Raw genomic sequence first — 19,452 nt, 5'->3', positions numbered from 1 at the left:
ATCTACCCAAGGATTCTAGTTCAAAACATCTGATTACAATCAGAAATTGCTCTAAATTTGGTTTGTGACAAACATATTTTTACTCTTCTTGTGTTGGAAGTGTGTTACAAAGTTGCAGGAAAGGCTGTGAGACCTGTGAGGCTCAATGAAGCTTGATACCAACATACTTTTCTCTGTTAGAGGAAAGAAAAGAGGGAACATTCTTCTTCTCATGTCAAGGTTTAATTCTGAGGTATACCACACTGGATTTACAAAGGTAAATAAAAATACATTCTGAGAAACAGCAAGTGCCCTACTTAGCAAGGCAGAGCGATTTCACACCCCAAACAGCTGAGAAAAGAAACTGCTCACAGCATGAAAAAGTATTTGGGGGTCTGTCTTTGACATGGGCTTTTGCCAGAACAGATGACAAGAAATGTGCAACAGTGGGGCAGAGGAAAGACAAATACTGAGGTGATAAGCCAGGACAACAGGTATTAGATAAGGCTTCCACTTGAACAAATTACTTGAGACATTATTGTTATGATCAGAAGTCAGATGCAACTACTGTTCCAAACACTGCTCAGGCAAACTACATTGCCAAAATTAATTACACAGCTGTTGAGAAAGACTTCAGCTCGAGCCTACTGATGATATGGGTATGTTTGCATATGCCTATAGCAACCACATATACATGAAGTCCCAGTCATGTAGAAGGACTGGAGTGGTACAGAAGAGTTTTCCACATCACCTGTACCTGATAACAAAAGCAAATGCTATCACCTGGAATACAGTGAAAATAACAGTTTCTACAAGACTAACATCTACAGTTCATCTGCAATTTTTGTCCTAAATATGAATTTAAAAAGCAAAGTATGAATCACATGCAGGCAGATTTAATGACTCATTGCTGCAATGGATTTAACCATAGGTGCTGATCCTGCCTGCCATTAAGATGTCTGGCATTCCCTCTTGGACCCATTCCTCTGGAAGGGGGCCCTTTCACAGATCTGTGCTAGAGAGAGCTAAGCTAAAAAATTAAATGAGACTTAGAGAATTAAAAAAAAGTGCTATTTTGTCACGCAAAGAATAAAATTCCAGGAATTTATTGCTATATGTATGCTTAATCCATTAATTCAACTTACAGTAGTCATGAAGTGCCAAATTGTGTGCTACATTTAACATTCCATGTATTCCCTTCCAAATGCCGTTTTACAGTGGGCGTATGCAACAAGGCAGCAGGGGTCACGAAACATGGCTTGAGCATCTCTCAAGAGCTTGAAGACAAAGATTTGTGTACAAGCTGAATAACAACATGTCAATTAACAGGCCACTCAGCAATTTTAACAGAAATATCTTTAGGTGGAAGTTTTGCAGTGTTAAAATTCACAACTCAGACTAAACATTCTCATCCCCACTGTAGAAACAAGATACTTGCAAAGAACAAGAACTATGGTACGTAAATGTCACACGCGAGACCCGCTTCATTTCTATCAGAAGCAAAAATTGCTAATTATAAGCAAGGACAAGCCTAGCAGGGTAAGGCTGTCAGCCTCTATTAAAAACATATACCTCAGAGTTTGGCAGTGGCACTCTATTTACCACCCTGACTTTTTTTGGTAACATACAAGTTCTTCCTCCCCCCCCCCAACATTTTATAAATCCCCTTTTATTTTTATTATACCTCCATATTATTTACAGGACTTCTAAAGATTAAGTACAAACTAGTATGAAATTACTGATAGCTTGCTTTTCAAATATGTATCCCATGGCTAAATAAATACCAAGCCAATCCAACAGAGTGATCTGGAGTTATGATTCAGAAGCTTGTGTATCTGTGATTCCAGTTGTTTTCTCATTAGATGCAGAGGATTCATTTGATCTGTCAACAATAGTTGCCCTGGAAGCTGGAGTAGCACCATCCAAGGTGAGCGCAGAGATCTCCTCTACATTTTCAGTAGTGCCAGGGTTGATGGAAAAGCTTCCAGCTTGAGTAATAGAGGGAAGCAAATCTGTAGGCACTGTAGATGCCTCTGTGACCAAAGGAAGCATAGGAACACACTTGGGTGGCATTGATAGAGGCGTTATTCCCATCAGATGCAGAGGCGGCAAGGGGGGAAGGGGTTGCAAACCTAAAGAGAAAAAGGGGAAAAAAGGCAGTGAGCTGCTGCACACCACAGACAGCTCAAGTGGTGTTTGTGCAGCACTGCCTTAGCAGACTCATTTCAAGCCTGATACTCTTCAGATTTCAGAATTGAAGATTCAGAGTAAATCCAAGGTTGCTTGTACCTCCACAGAGGACTAGGTATTTAACACATTAACACTGATGATTAGGTTCTTCTGGCCTTCAATGAAACTGCCAGAAATAAGAAGTTAATAAAAAAACATATTCTATATAAGCTTCCAATATCTTTTTGCTTGCTTCATGTGCACCTTCAGCAGTGTTGCTGAATTCAAAACTGTAAATCCAGTTTAATTCTGGCATTCAGTTCAGGGAGCGCCAATCTCCTCATCTAGCTTACAAGGAAACACTTCATATTTTCTTTTACCCATAAATAATATACTTTCAGTTTTGGCATAATATCTTCTGAGATATAAATCAGGTAATAAAAAATGAAATATCTAAACACAGACACAGATCTAGTTTATCTGAAGACATATTCCTTGTCTACCTGATCTGGGCACTAACATCCACTCCCATCTCAGGCAAACATTTAATTTATCCCCTTCAGGACTCCCCCAGATGGGTCTAAATTAGAGTGTCAAAGATAACTCTAATTACAGAGTTTCAGTTTGCAGAAGCACATACCAGGCTGTATGATTTCTGGAACAATCTGTGGTGCAGGTAAGTTGAGTTTGGACAGATCAGTCAGGTTAGGAAGCCCTGCTGGTAATGGCATCAGACCTAAGAGAAGAGTGGAACAGTTACAGCTGAAAACTTAACATTGTTTTTTTCTAACTGTTTCTTGGATCATGTTGAGAATTTAAAACGTGCTTTATATCTTGATTATAATTTTTACACATAAGAATGCAAATTCCCCCTTGAATTTCAGCTTTTAAGCTGCACAGTGAAAACAGATACCTACTGCAGGAAGTCTGGACTAGCAAATACATAATCCCAAAATTTTCAGATTTTTCTGAGGAAAGCAGAATCTTATTTTGGAATTAGAAGGTTTGCATTCCAAGTTCAGCTTTCAACAAAGGTAGTTGTTTCACCACAGCACTATACCAGAAGTTCTCCATTCCCAATTTGAGTGGCAAACAATAATAAAATTAAATACACAGTATTCCCTGGTCCCTAATATTGATCATTCTATTATTAGTCTTTTTTACTTAGTTCACTATTAAAACTAATCACAAAAATGTGTATCAAAAGGCAAGACAAAGGAACTTGGAAAGTCAGAAAGGACTGAAAGTAGAAGAGAAACATACAACAAATGGAACACATGCCCTTCCATCACTGTGTTTGCTATAGAACATCCTTCTGCTCCTGAATTTTCCACTTTAGAAGAGCTTCATTTCTGGGACAAAGGTTCTATTTGTACTTCGTGTTTAGTTCAGAAAAGGCTAATTTAGAAAAAAAACACTAATACTACAGTATGAAGACAGAGAGGAGACATGTCTTAAAACAAGACCACTGTATAGAGATTTTGGTTAAAACCCAGCCATCTCTACCTACCCATGAATTCATTTGCCATGAAGGTTGACATAATCTGACTCAAAGAGCTTTCGGGTCAGCTATATGAAAATGTGGTTTGAATTTTTTTTCTATTTGAACAAAGCTGAACCTCATACAAATTCACTCAAATTTTAAACCTCCAGTATATTTAGTAAGAACAATTTCATGAGTATGTCCATGAAAACGGCAAGAAATATTTTAATTTTCTTTTTAAAAAGCAATGATACTATTCAGAGAAAAAGGTGAACAGAAAACTTGTATTTGCAGAGTTTAGGGAAAGGGTGGATTAGGTGGCTGGGGAAGAAAAGGACAATAATCTTTTTCTGCCCAGAGAAAACAGGAAACTACTAACAAGTTCAGCTTCTGTGAGAGTTCTCTGCCCTTGTTTGCATGCACTGAGCTCTACTGCACATCTTTTCTGTGTTAGAGGCTGTACCTCCAAGCATTATGTAATGGACACATCTTTATCTACTTGTTTCATAACAAGCAAAACATAAAATACAACTCCTTCAGTGTTTTGGAAGGCACAATTGAGTCCTGTACCAGCACATCAATGCCACAGCAAAATCCTACACAATCCTTATTTTACCCCTCATGAATACTTCTGTAACAGTAGTGTTAGAAATGTTCATTATTATCAGGAAACAACCATGCTGTAGACTCTTACTTGTATTATTTCAATTTAAATTCCTATATAATTCAAAGACAGCAACTGCAACATAAATACTATATTATTAGCCCTGTATTTATACCAGGAATAGTGATCAAGTTGTGTATTTAAAAATGGGTTTCCTAAAATGTTGCAAATAGCAAAGCAAAACCTTCCTGAGAAATTCTGAATACTGCATCCCCTGTGCAGGGAGCCCTACAAGGTGAACTTGTAACTCTTGTCGCCATGTTATCCTCTGTGCTACAGACATGCTGCGAACATACTCCAAGAAAAATAATTTTTCACATTGTAGAGGTTGTATAGAGAGATCTTACATGAAATGCATAAGTTGTATGAAATGATACCTTCCCCATAAAGCAGTGGAAAAGACAACTCTCTTCCCTTGCTCCCATAAGATTTTTGTTTCAGAAATGTTTTAGGAAGTTTTACCTACTCACCTGGCAATGTAGTTGCTGGGTTGACTGGTGGCACAGAGGTAAGGGACTGACTGACTTGTGGTGGTAATAATGGAACTGTTGGAACACCTGGTGGGGTACACAGGGAAACAACATTGATTTTAAACGTACAACACTTCATCTTATTTCCTTATGGAGTACAAATAACTGCTTACAGGAGAATTGCTATTTGCCTTAACATTAAAATGCTGATAAGAAAAATAGTATTCTAAGTAATATACATGTTTTTCTTAATAGAAGTTGTATGCAATTATTTTGTGAGAAAGTAAGGTACAAATCCAGTACATTAACCTTCTTTGTTGAGAAAAATTTAAGAGAAAGTTTTATTCTTTCTTCTGCCTTCTTTTCAACTAATTAGAAACATCGGTGAGAACAAAAAAGTCAGAAAAGCCATGTGTTTCAGGTCGGTTCTTTCCAATACCAACCTGTGCTGAGAACATTACTGACAGTAGTTGAAGGTGAGCTAATAGAAAGTCCTGAAAGGCTCTGCTCAAGGCCTGCTGACCCAGGAGGGAGGGTGGCTGAGGGATTAACTGATGATAGCTGAACCTTATTGAGAGAGAAAAGACAGTTGCATCATTAGGGTTTGTTTCTACATGAACCAAGAGAAGCAGAAAAGCAATAAACATCAACATCCATTTCTACCAAGCTGAAGGAGAGGGACCACAACTTACCTCTGTGAAACCATCTTTGAGGGGACTGAGAGATGCACTAGGCAACTGTCCTGGGAGAGAAATTTTCTTTCCCTCTTCAAATGGGCGAGTAGGTATCCTATGCAAATATCCATAACCAATGCCACATCCTAGGCTTTTAAAATATGAAGATTTTTAAGTCAGGTAAGTGACTTTATAACTACAGACTATAGCAAGCAAAGCATGAACAACTCAAGACACCAACAAGTTTCAAGGTAAATGCTGTAGAACCTTCCCCTCCTGCCCCCATGTTACCTCACTTTCTATGGAGAAATAATCAATATAAAACAATTGAAAGGAAATGCCGTAGCTTTAGCAATAAATATTCAACACAAAATAAAATTCATTATTATTTAAACCAAGCAACTATACCAGGTATACAGCTTGGAATTCAACTCACAGTTGTTACTTGCAGTGCTCTGTTCTGGCTACTCACTTCAAGGCTATACCACAACCTAATGACTATTTGGAATTTAATGCAGAAAGCAACCTTTGCACTTTATGCACTTCTGCATTAGCTAATTTACTGATTTACTGATTTAGAAGAGCTTCATTTCTGGGACCACATTTGTACTTTGTGTTTAGTTCAGAAAAGACTAATTTAGAAACAAACCGCTGACACTGTAAATGCTGTAAGTGCATCTGAATTTCAAGTAAATATATAATTTATCAGAGCAGAAACCCTTTTGATATAAGAACACTCTTTCCCTGCCTCTGTAGAAAACTTAAACCCAGCAGTTTTCAGGCTGGTGCTATAAGAAAGTTGCCCCATCCCCCTGTAACACTGTCTCCTTACCTGCCTTCTCCACCCCAGGCAGAATTTGGAGTAATCACCACTTCCCGACAATTATCTGTGTCTGTGTTGTACACATAAAGTTTTAATGGCTTTGCTTCATGCGTTTCAATAAGGGAAAAGAGATCTTCAGACTGCAAAAAGATAAAAATGAGTAAGGGCTTTCTTGTTCTTATTTTACCATTTGGTATTAGATTAATCACCCTAGTCCTGACTTTCTGTAAAGGACTCTGATAACAGCCACATGTTGCAGTTGTTGCAGTGCTGCTGTTTTATCACAAGGCCAATTTTAAGATGTGTTTTGCTAGCACAACTCAGAAGATGTGGCACAACCCAGATTTCAAATCTGCTATTCAAAATACTAATTTTAGAGTACAAAAGTTTGTATCTGACTTCATGAAGACATTTAAGAGCAGTTCTTATTTCCAAGATTGCCTTAAAGAGGCACCCTGCCAGAGCTCCCTCCCCTTTGCATTTGATTTCCATTCACACTGAATAGAGACAGAGCCAGGGATGTTCCAAACTGCCCTGGTACAATTGGGTTTTTAGTTTTTTTAAAAAAAATACTTTATTTTTTTATACTTACCTCATTCATGACAGTATCTGCTCCAATGATATAGTCACTATGAGGTCTAAGTCCAGCTAATGCAGCAGGAGAATTCGGCTCCACTTCCTAGTTTTAAGATGGAAAGTTACAAACACTACTTAACTGTCAGGGTGTAGCAGAACAGACAGATATGCACTTCACACAAGCTCTGAGTCAGACAAACTGGTCAAGTTTTCAACACAGTAATGAACTAATGAACCCGGGGCTCTATGGCAGTCCCTTTCCACATGGTTCTAGTGTTGTACCAAATACAGCATCTCTGAGTATTGCACAAACCTATTCATTTAAATACAGGACTTGATAATATACTCACAAATATATATTTGTAGGCTACAAACTACATTTGTAGTCTTCCCAAACTTAAATCAATCAAAGCCAGTTTGATCAATGAGACCAGTTTGATCTCATGACTTGTAAGCTACATCTTGTGCAAGTTATTTTCAACAGAAAGACAGGAACAGCAATAATGAGAATACTTCCAAGTCCATACATACCAAGACGTGCCAGACATTTTCATTAGCCCCATCAAAGCTGCAGAAGCGAATGCTCACTCCCAGGAGGCCCTGCCCACCCCACATGTTGCTGGGGGTTACTGATGTTTCTCTCAGTTCCAGTGTTTTGCTACTGTACACAAGCATTTTTACAGGTTTTTCAACATTTGCTTTCAGCAGGTCCTTGAGAGTGTCATTGTCTTTATTCTGTGAATGTTTAAACAAGAGCTTGGGTCAGTGTTTGACAGAACATTCAGTTCTACACCAACACTTGTATTTCAAAGGTGCTACACTGTGCATTACCAGAACATGTACAAACAACTGCTTTGTAACATGTTTCCAGTCCCTTTACAACTCTAGAATACAGCTCTGGAAAAACCCCGGGACTTCACAGTAACACGTCATACTTCCCAAAAAATAAAACACTTCCATTGGTTCAGAGGCTTTCTCGAATCCACACATACTGGTGCAGAGCTTCCCACAGCTGGTTTTTTCCACTGCTATGATGGTCTGTTGTTTGATGACAGCTCTGCCTGAAAGCTCCTCCCATGCCTCCTACCCAGCCAACAGCTCTGACAGCAGCTTTTCACTCCACCTGTTTGGACTATGTGAAGTTTGTGAGTTCTCATGGAAGCAGACACAACTAGGAGAGAACTAGACAGCATAAGCCATGAGGCATGGATCAGCAGGCAATTCTGTCTGCAGAGAGCATGTCTGTCTTATTCTCCAGCTAAACTCGATGGAACTGTTCCATCAGGGTGAAGGAAATCAATTCCTGATGCAGATTGCCTTCCTCATTTTAAAGTAAGAAGAAATATTTTATATACATTTAAATAAAACAAATCCATTTGTTTACCTATAAATATCAGATCCTCAACACATTTTTTATACTAAATGTTATAAAATAGCAACACACTTACCAGTCTTGAACCGTTAATGGACACGATAAAATCAAAGAATGGCTCCAATCCAGCTCTGTGTCCTGGTGAGTTTTCCTGTACCTAACAAAGTTAAACAGGAATTTAGTAAAAGTGTTCCAATGCTGATTCATAGACTAGAATTATATTTCTCTTTGTGCCAACTGTAGTTCTAGAAGCTACTAATGTCTGTATGTATGATTTTAAAATATTCAAATATAATAATATAATCTATAAAACAAAAAAAATCCCTCTCTTACAAAAAATAAAATAGAGAAATTTCAAAAGAATTAGTAATTTTTAAATTGAGGAATGACACAGCAGTAGCCACTCTCTGGGAAAAGCAGTGCTTAACACTTGCATCAGATAAATTGTACGTATTTGTTTCAAGAAAGCAGATTATAGTGAAAGGACAAGGTTAATGAATTCTGAAAAGGTTGGTTAAAAAGTACTGTCCACAGTAGTATCAACATTGGGCCTTGCTTTTTATCTTATGCTTACTAAAGGAATAGGAGAGTCACATCCGTAAGCACAGCTTGTTATCTCATGATTAAACATCACCTGGTGACATTCTTGAGACACAGAGGGCATCTGTACAACCAGTGATTTCATTAACAGACCTTCAAGTTGCAGGAAAAAAGACATGCAATTCTGCAGCCATGGCAGCTCAAATAATTCAACCAGTCCACTAAGACAAGGCCTACGTTTTGGATACACACTGCTCCCAGACACTAAAAGTATGCTTTTAATTCCAAATGGAATAACATAGAGACACTTTGCCAATGTTATTCTTTCACTATTGCTTGCATTGCTGACAATGAGAAGTAACCTCAGTATGGCTGTCAGATTTTTCCTACAGCTTTTTTAGCAAAGACACTCTTTTTCTGTGTGGAAGCTGATTCATTTTACCCACTGGCTTTTTCTTTTATGTACTACAATCACCTTCCAAAAAGATTTAAAAACCCTTTACAGTGTGGTTTCTTACATTATATGGTGTTCTACCTGAGCGAAGTGGTAAAAATGTATTTAATTGTTCAATACTGGCCTCATTCTGCAGGAACTGCATTTTCTTATGACTTAACTAGAACAAAATATTCTAACAGGGAATGTTAAAAGTACTTGATTACTAATAAAACGGTTCTTCTTAAATTTTATTTATCTCTGCTCAACACATTAACAAAATCAGAACTGGAAAAAACTCAAGATTACTTGTGGGTAACAGATGCCCAAAGCTTAGAAATTAGTCACATAACCTAAGTCTAGAATTACTAATTCCTGAGTCATATCACACACATTGATTGTTGTCCAAGATTTGTAAAGCAGCAAAAAAGTATGAAACCAACAATATCCCAAAGTAATAAGAATCACTGAGGCAACAGTAACATCTCCAGAGTCCACATTTATAATTTCTAACCATAGAACTTGCAGTGTCTGCAAAAGTGTCTCTTTGAAATGCCTGATGCTTCTTGGAAATCATTTCCTACAGCTGGGGTACAGGTATTCCCCTCTCCAAGTATTAAGTGTATGGAACCACATCTCTCAATCACCAGATGCCCTGCAGTTCCTCTAACTAGATCCAAACTACTGCCTCCATGTTACTTACTCAACCTGTCTGTTCAAGGTGCCTCTCACCCAGAAGAACCAGAGATCAGACACCAAACTGTGCACCAGATAATACAGTAAAAGTACAAGCTAAGCTGCATTGGGCAGACACCCTGGCTCCAGCTGCACGGAAACTCCCAACATTGTGTATGTGGCTTTGGCATTTGTGGACTGTTTCTAGAGCTCATTTAACTGTAGATATTCAGGCTTGCAATAATGTAGGGCTACCTGAGAACAACCTCCACAAACAGAAATTTTAGGTTAAGAGAAAGCACTTACTACACTGAATACTTGAGACTTCCCTGCCAAAGACAGGTAAAACAGTTTTGTGAGAGGAGAATTAAAAAACTGTGATCCATAATGGAATTCTCAACCTTGCAGTTCCTCTTGTAATCAAGTCATTCAGAACATCCTCTCCTTTCCTGTGTTTGAGTAGTGAATGTAGGATGAGTTTACACTGTTTGTTGGTTTTCCCTCAGTTTAGAGAAGTGACACAACAGTACTCTAATAGCTTCTCTCTCTCTTTCTCTCTCGTATTCCACCACCTATTGCATAGGTCATATGGGAACTTACAGTTTGTGTTTTTAATAAACCTCACATACAAGCTTTATTCCAAAATTAAATCAGCAGATGGTTTCAGAACTTTCTGGGAAACCAGTTTTAAAGACATAACTTGTGTTAGTTAAACCTCAGCATTAAAAATCAGTACATCCAGCATAACACATCTGATTTTTGGGACTGGATATATGTTATGGCCGTGAAATTATGAAAGGCCAGACTTCATCTCATTCAGAGATTTCCCTCCATTTCTAAAGGAACTTCTTTGAAATAAAAAACCAAACCATACCAAAATGACAACAAAACCCCTGCATCCTGACAATATTCCTCTCTAATGACCTCCAAGAGATTTTTATCCTGAATACTGCGAGCCAAGAGTGGCCAGCATTCAATAGAGCAACTTTTTGAAGTAAGATGGAGTACACACAATAAATGAGAACTACATATATTCAGCATCCATCAGCGTTAAGCTCACTGACACCTGGGATATATAAATAATTTACTTACAATACCAAATCTGTGTTCTGCCCCAAACCCATCACAATCCTGAACATCTGTGCATAGTTTGTTTCTAAGTGGGCATGTAAAAACTACCAGGAAGCTGTAGCTAAAAGAAATCAAGCCCTTATAGTTGTGTCAATCACACCTCAGAAGCAGGTATGTGCATCCCTTCTGGCGTCCTGTCATGCACAGGTTGTCACAAAGTTTTATGGCCAACCTTCACTGATAGAAAAGCATGTTTACACCTGCCAGTCCTAGAAATGCCACCCAGATATTCCAAGTCCATTCCACATTAAAACTCTCCTCCTTAAAGAAGTGATATGCTCAGCCCTGCACAACAATCACACTGACCCCATACAGGTTTTGTCACACCATCTAACTCTCAGTCACTACCTGTGCAAATCATCACCACCACACACTGCCAAACACACAATACAGCTCTCTGCTCCAAGCTCTGTGGCCATGATTCTCTTCCAGAAGCTACAGCAACAAAGGATAACCAGGGACCTTAGAAAACACAAGGGCACAAATTATTCCACCTCTATTAACAACGGAAATAATAAAGATTCCATGGATATGTACATAAACTTGGTGCCTCCTGAGCAGTTTGGCTTTATGCAGCTCTGCTGGGTGCCCAAGTAGGTATTTAGTAACTTGCCTTTGAAACTGAGTAATTGCTGAGAAATAACCAAGTAATATAATTTACAATAGATGCTACTGCAGGCAAGATACCATCCCCAGCAGCTTGGGAAGTCTGATTCTCTCAAAGCCAGCTGTTATTTCAGAAATACAAGTCACAGGCCCATATGGGTAAATGCCATGACTTTGTAACAATAGACAGAAACAGTGGCACAGAAAATGCAAAGAAGCTGTGGCAATGCAACACCAGAGCTTTTTAAGAGCAAATGAAGAAAACCTCTATCAAATGCTGAATATCAGAGGGCAGAAAAGGGCCTCACACAGTGCTGCAGGGTTTCAGTTTCTCACCAAGATGACAGCAGGGCTGCTGAGTACATAGATCACACACTGATTTCATTTTTAATTCACTGTCAAGAATTAAACAGGAAAAAGGTTTGAAGGTCAATACACCAATTTTAATTAGCAGTACTGAAAAGACTTTCATGGTAAATACATGAAGATTTTCTTTGCTGAACACTGTTCCCAACACTATCATTCTATGCCTACACAGTTTATATTGCACATTACACATTTTAAGAAGCCTGCTCAAGCAGCACAATGGTCACAAAGCAAAGCCCCAAGAGAGCGAGCAGTGCAACTGCAAATGAAATTAGGCACTGAAATGTGGATTTTTCAGAGACAGATGAAGGCTCTGACCACTTCTGAAAGGAACCTACCTTATACTAGTTATTTAACTTCCAGAAGCTTAGCTTCAAGCATTAAATACATAACTTCCAAGGCTTTCTTTTTTCCCCACATAAGAAACTCTTCCCAGTATTCTACTTTATTAGCAAAGAAGTACTGAAAGGTTTTTTTTGTAGTTCTTCCACCCACTCCATAACTGGCAGTAAAATTTCATTACGTATCATATATAAGCAATTCCTGTTAGATCTGACAGAATCACTTTGATTTCTGCCAGTTATTTTATTTTAATACATTACATTGTATAACTGAATTGAATTTCTTGATGAAACAGTTTTCAAAAGAAAAACTTTGTTTTTTGTAAGAAAACAGATTCTATCTATGTAGATAATATTTTATTTTAGCACAGAGAATTTATCTCAAGCTTCTAAAATGTGAACCTCTCTTAAAGGATAAGTCATCATTCAACACATTTGTATCACTATTACAACAAACCAAAGTATTCAAACAAGAGTGGGAAATCTAAACTTTGGGCACTGCTGCTCAGTATCTTTTACAGAGAACACCACATAACATGGTAGCAATACAAATTTCTCACAGATAAGAATTCTTACATAGAATCTTACAACAATTTGGTTTGAAAAAGACCTCTATAATCATTGAGTCCAACCACTAACCCAATACTGTCAAGTGCACCATTAAACCTAACCCAAAGGCCACATCTACATGTGTTCTGAATGTTTTCAGGGATGGTGATTAAACCACTTCCCTGGGCAGCCTATTCCAATACATGACCATCCTTTTGATGAAGTTTTCTTAAAATCCAGTCTCTGAATCTCTCCTGGTGCAACTTGAGGCTCTTTCCTCTTGTTCTATCACTTGTTACTTAGAGAAAGGCCAACCCCCACCTGGCTATACCCTTCTCTCAGTACAGCCATGAGGTCTCCCCTGAGCTCCTCTTCTCCAGGCTAAACACTCCCAGCTCCCTCAGCTGCTCCAGAGCTTCTCTGGACCTATTCCAGCACCTCAATGTCTGTCTTGTACTGAGGGGTCCAGAACTGGACACAGCACTCGGGGTGTGACTTCTCCAGTCCCCAGCACAGGAGGACAATCACTGCCCTGGCCCTGTTGGTCACACTATTCCTGATACAGGCCAGGATGCCACTGGCCTTGGTCACCTGGGCATGCTGGCTCTGTTCAGCTGCTGTCAACCAGCACTCCTAGATCTTTTCCACTGGGCCACTTTCCAGTCACTCTGCCCCAGCCATGGGGATGTTGTGACATCATCTCCTAGCTGAAGAATCTGTCAGGTCATTACATCAGCCAGGGCAAACTACAGCAGTTTCACACTGCTGAGCACAAAAATTACTCCAAATTTTCCTTCATTCTGTTTTGAAGAGCAGAAATAAACACATACTGAGCAATACACACAGTCAACCACTTGGTCTAATCAGCCCACACCTTATGATAAAGGAAACTTGAGAAGAATTGCTTCAAACAAATGACTCATTACTAGGTCTACTTATGAAGAGACTTGGGCAACAGAACACTTGGCAACTTTTTCCCCCTCTTACCAAAGAAACCAAAACAAAAACCCACTACATTTTAACGTCTAGAACACCAACAATGCCACCCAGAGCAACTTCTGCTGTCAAGCATGCATATGATGAAATTCTTTTCCTTTGACAGCGCTTCAGTCCTGGAGGGTTCCTAATTCCCGTTACAACTGTACTGCTGACAAAGCTCACAATGAAAGCAATATTGAACTGAATATCAGCAGAAGTAGCCAAAAGAATTAAGTAATCTGCAAATCTTACATTGAAAATTAATGATGGTAGTGTTCACTAGCTGTGATACATATACATACATATATTTCCGTTCCTGTTTACTAGTTCTGTGGGGAGGTAGAATGTACAGTCTAAAAGTCCCTCAGTAAAAAACCTGTAACTTGCAACAGTCTCAGTCTGCTCATCCCTCTGGCAACTTGTGCTTGGCTCCTACAGTCACACTGAACAATGTAAACTCTGTTTCATGGCCATTTAACACATATTTTCATTCATGTGCCTTACCCAAAGAAATTCTTCCAGTAATTGAAAATTTTTTCTGACATTTCTCTAATTTTCTCACATGTAATGTAATCTTTTAAACAATCACTTTACATTATTTACATGTTCCATGTTATCAAAGAAATCTGATCTCAGTCGAATTACTCGAATTTCTCGAATAGACTACTGCAGTTTTCCTTCTACCATTCTCATTTACCTAATTAAATTACTGAGCTCAGAAAGAAAACATACTTGACAGTAAATTAGAACAAAACAGCAGTTTTGCTCGAGCCCAACTTCTACTGAAGGTCAATCCATGCAGGCAGAGCACTTGTGCAGAGCTCCTCTAAAAGTGTGAGCCCAACGCTGTCTGTAACAAACTTACTACAGAATAGCAGCTGAAAAATTAAACTTGGAAAAACTACAGAGGGAAATTCTAGTCACATTCATACATGCCACATGGATTTCAATAAAAAAGTATCTCAAAATATAATTGTTATGCTGTTATAATTGTTATGTGATTCAGTTTAAGATGCCTGTCCATATTAGTAAGAAGATAATGCAGGGAAAAATAGAGATAGCAGTCTCCTTAAAAAAGCAGGCAGGTCCTTTTCTGCATTTAATATAAATAAGGAATGTCCTCTTGGAAATCAACTTCTTTAATGTGCACCTCTCAATTACATTTACAAAGACTGACCTTTACAAAACAAAAGGCACCAGATCCAAACAAGATTATAAGAAAAAATGTGTAGATTCTACTTCATAAAAAAGATTAATCTCAATATATTAACATGCTTTAATCAAATAGTATGAACTCATAAATCTGATGTAACTGATATCCTAACTGCAAAGTACATACTAGTTTTACAAGTCTCCAAAGAAAAAGTTACTGAAATTTACACTGTACTATGCTAAAAAAAGAAGACTGCCAGTTTTACCAACCTACAGATTAGTTTTTGTGTGGGAAATGGAGAAGACAAAGTGGACTGGCATAAATTAGTAACACTGGGCCCTTATATAACATTAATATTAAAAGGGAGGAAAAAAACGCACTGTGACTTTAGTCCATACATAAATTTTAACAGAATGTTCGGATTTGATCAGAACATCAGTATTTGCTTCTCAAAAGCAGAGAAGTTATCCAAAAGGCTCTGATTCCACCAAACACACCAACTCAGCCCGGTACCCAGAGTGAGGGCACTCAAACTCTGGCTACAGCGGCAAAGGCACCGTGGTGTGGGCAGGGACTGACTGCAGCCAAGTGCCTGTACCCCAGTGCCTCAGATTCCACAGCACGACCTGGGAACCGTTCTGCTCACTGAAAGCAAAAGAAAGGGCATTCAAAAGGCTGTCCACAAAACCTCAAGAATGCAGCCTAAAAAGGTATTTTCTATTTCACATACAAAACCAAAGTTTTGTGGCCACAATGTGAAGAAAACAAAGGTAACTATGAAAAATAGCACTTTCACTGGAGTTGCAGCCCTCAGATGTGCTGGCTGTCATGTGAACACCTTGATCCGACACCCATGAACTTCCGTGGAGGAGCAGCAGCTACAGTCCAGTCCAGCCCATGATGCAGCCACCAGGACAAGCCTGGCGCGTTATCCGGGAGCATCTGAGCACAGCCCAGACTCGCGGGCTGGGGTGTGAACAGCGTCTGCTGGAGGAGAGGCCGCCTCGCCCTCAAAGGCTGCCCAAACCCAGCATCGCCTCCCAGGCGCCAGCCCACCGGCCTGGTCATACGGAGGCACAGCCTGGCCGCACGACCCGGCCCAGGGAATTGTTCGTTCTGGACCAATTCTTCCTCTAAACTTCCCAAACGCGGGAGCGGCGGGCCCGGAGCACCTCACCGCTCCCGCGAGCCGCTCCGGAGCTCCGGCGGCCCCGCTGCCCAAGCGCGTCCCCGGGGCCGAGCGGGGAGCCCCCGGGCCGCTCCAGCGCGGCCCCACGGCGGGACAGGCCCCACGCCCGCGGGCCGCCGCCGGACTGGGTGTCCGGGGCGCCCGGCCGGGCCGCGCCGCCCTTACCCGCAGGACGTGGTAGCCCTCTGTGCCGCCGCCGGGGATGTCGATGCTCTGCGAGGCGCCCATGGCCGCAAACGCGCCGCGACGGGGACGTGGCACCGCGCGCTGCCCCCGCCCGACGCCAGGCGGGGCCCTACGGCGGCCGCGAGGGGCCACGGGCGCGCGCTCCTGTCGGCAGCCGTGTCGCCGCCTGGCGGCCGAGGGCGGCGGCGCTGTGTGCGGAGCGGCGGCACCCGACGGTGCTAGACAGGAAGAGTTAATTAATTTATTAGTGTTAGCTTCATGAATAACGTGTAGTAAGTGTGTGCACAGAACATAAAGGTGGCAGGTCATAACCTATGCTGCCTTCTTTACTCGCACAGCTCTCTGGAGCTCCGAGTGCGGCTCCTCCTGCGAGGCCGAGCCGGTCGGGGCTGCGGGGCGGCGCCGGGAGCGCCAGAAGCTGGCTGGGAGCTGGAGCTGAAGCGGGAGGAGAGGTGCACCCGTACAGAGAAGCGAGAATGCTGCCCAAGGGCCGAATTTTTGGACTAACCCATTTCAGGGCACGCACCGCGAAGTTCAGCGCGATAACGGGGCCGATCCTCGCTGCCGGCGGTGCCGCCACACGCGGCGGCCGAGACCTGTTGGTGCGCGGAGAGCCGCTGGCTGCGCCCCACGGCCGGCAATGAAACCCTGCCCTGAGCCAGAGGGATGCCTCGGTGCAGATGGAGAAGGCGGACGGTGGGTTATCAGAGAGCACTACGAATCTTAGATTCAGGTTTTCCCTCTCCGAGAGTTATTTGTTCCTGGAAGGCTTTTTCACAGCCTGCCCATGCACACCAGTGCGTCCTGGTTCCGATCCCGCACTCCTCCAGAGTGGTGACCTCTTTAAGGAATGCTGCTGTCACCGGTCTTTTAGCTATGCAGAAACACTATTTATTAGTAAACTGCAACACAGTGTTAAAAGATTCGTAATGGAGCACGGAAAGGATATTCAGGTTAGCATACTTCACTTCTTTTGGACTCTTTTCCCTCTGTATTATCATAGTGCTTCACTGCTTAGTATTAAAAGCCTCTGTGCACTGTACTTGGGATTTACCTCAATGCTGCCTGCAGAGATGACAAACCCCTTTCCACCCTTGACCACCTCACTGTGCTCAGCTGCTTCCACTGGAGCAGACAGACAGTGTTTCTCCAGGCACTCTTGTCAGGCATGGTCAGTTTTGAACTCCGTCTGCAACCAGCTCAGGCATGTTTACCTCCCTACACAGTGTCTCTCCTCATCAGTACAAGAAGAAATCAACTCTAGGATATCCAGAGGCTGCAATACAGAATAAGAAGGCAAAATGAATAATACAGAAATAAACTATACCTTTCAAGGATTTCTATGCTCTTAATAGAGTACAAGAAATTTGTTAATGTGAACTGATAGTCAAAAAACTATAGCAGCTTAGGCAAATTTCATGTTTCTGTGCACATTCCATTTCTATTCAGGAGGGAAATCCCAGGCTTGCTTTCTTGCTATCAGAGGTTCATATAGACAATAGTATAGCACAGTGTGATCCAGTCAGTAGCTGTGATTCACCACCCTTTATCCAAAGCTTCCTAAAAGATCCATAGCTGATGGCAAACTACCAGCCACTGTCATTCTTTCGCTCTCTTGTGGCAGAGTGGCTCCTGTATTATGCTTCCGGGTAGGTGCTGTCAATTTTGTGGGTTGTTTAGAAGGTTTTGTTGTGTCCGTGAGACAGATGCTAGCCAGATGTTGTCCTCGTGGCTGACTGGCTCTGTGATGCTGGCCCATCCTTTGTTGAAAACTGACCCATGGGTGAAAACATGTGGTGAAGGCTTCTCTTGAGTGTGCTCAATTTAATTGCCTTGCCTTTGGACTGGAAGACTTTTGAATTACTGTGTTCAGGAAAAAACCCCCACAACTCAAGCCAGTCTACAATGGGTTGCTTCCCTCCCTGGGCAAAGTCACATAAATTCCAGAGCACTTTTAGACCACACAGTAAATTTCAGTGACAATTCTGTTTCCCCAGAAATTATGAAGAAGTAAGTGGCTTTGGTGCCAATAAATGTTTCATTAATGGCAGGCATTTTCTACTCAGAGTTTATGTTGGATCAGATATTTGTGCTTCACTGAGGACAGGAAAGCCTCACTTCAGCACATGTTGCACTTCAGATGTTGCACATCATATCCTTAAAAAGCAATCTCTGGGCAGAGACAGCAAAATAAACACTGCAAAATACCTATTAAAAGCCCTTTCCCATGTCATTAAAAACTGTAAAGAAAAGATCTAAACTTTGACTTCTTAGGGATAGAAAAACCTTTATATATCTGCCCAGCAACACCAGGACCAAAAAGAGTAAGTGTTTTGCCATTAAAACGTTGCCACTTTGATGAATATGCATTTGAAAATCTGTGACATGAATACTAGCCTTTCACACACTTCCATCTGGCCTCTAAACTTGTAAACAGCCTTAAAACTAGGACTTGCCAAATTACACAGTGCTGATTTTATAAACCTAATGTCTAATTGCACAGTTCCCAATAAGTAGCAAAGCCAAACGCACTATGTACAAACATAAAGGTGAAAAACACTCCTGTCTTTGGCAGTAACACTTCTGTGGCTGAATTCTGTTCCTGTGACCATTGAGAGGGATTTGTGAGGGACTGAGGAAGAGCACTCTGGCAATTTGCAGCAGCTATTGCATCCAACTGTTTGTGAAAGGAAATACAAACTATATCTACTTTGACTGCAAGAGTGAAGTGCTATCAAAGGAGGAATGCTCTTCACATTTCCTAAAGGTGCTAGAGGTGAAACAAGGCAACAGATTTTGCAGCTCCTTGAGTCTGCTCAGACATTACACCCTCTGAGACCCAGTCAGTACCATTGCACTGGTACTCAGTTTGTCTTATTTTCACAGCAACAAAGAAATTCCATTTCCCCCTTACTCAGGAGATCTGTAGAAGTTTCATGCCTGCATGTGATGAACAAAAAAATAGGCAGCTATGTTTTGTTCTAACCATCCACTAAAAAAATAATTAACTCTACTCCAGCCAAACCAGAACAATCACTCAAGTCAACCCTTCGGAGAAATCTGAACTTGGCCCTTTTCTGGAGACATAAACTACA

At 40.9% G+C, this 19,452-nt stretch overlaps 1 protein-coding gene across 1 annotated transcript; it reads right to left on the bottom strand.

The window, feature by feature from the left end:
* Nucleotides 1-203: 203 nt before the first annotated feature.
* Nucleotides 204-16,463, bottom strand: GORASP2 (golgi reassembly stacking protein 2). The gene is made up of 10 exons (XM_058840073.1): nt 16,337-16,463; nt 8,287-8,367; nt 7,370-7,573; nt 6,855-6,941; nt 6,272-6,402; nt 5,458-5,590; nt 5,209-5,332; nt 4,766-4,852; nt 2,789-2,884; nt 204-2,111 (listed from the first exon to the last, which is right to left on the bottom strand). Exons 1-10 carry the CDS (start codon nt 16,397-16,399, stop codon nt 1,792-1,794), a joined length of 1,326 nt encoding a protein of 441 aa, XP_058696056.1. The 5' UTR covers nt 16,400-16,463; the 3' UTR covers nt 204-1,791.
* Nucleotides 16,464-19,452: the final 2,989 nt, after the last annotated feature.

This window comes from Poecile atricapillus, chromosome 5 (genome assembly GCF_030490865.1).
Source record: "Poecile atricapillus isolate bPoeAtr1 chromosome 5, bPoeAtr1.hap1, whole genome shotgun sequence".
Lineage (NCBI taxonomy): Eukaryota > Metazoa > Chordata > Aves > Passeriformes > Paridae > Poecile > Poecile atricapillus.
This window is presented reverse-complemented; position numbering and strand designations above follow the sequence as displayed.

Bases quoted from the DNA above. Each gene is read 5' to 3' on its own strand.
- GORASP2 (XM_058840073.1), bottom strand. From the start codon at position 16,399: ATGGGCGCCTCGCAGAGCATCGACATCCCCGGCGGCGGCACAGAGGGC. The intron at 5,333-5,457 runs GTAAGTTGTGGT...TCTCTCAATAAG, and splicing joins TCAAAGATGGTTTCACAGAG to GTTCAGCTATCATCAGTTAA. The intron at 2,885-4,765 runs GTGAGTAGGTAA...CTCTTCTCTTAG, and splicing joins CCCAGCAACTACATTGCCAG to GTCTGATGCCATTACCAGCA.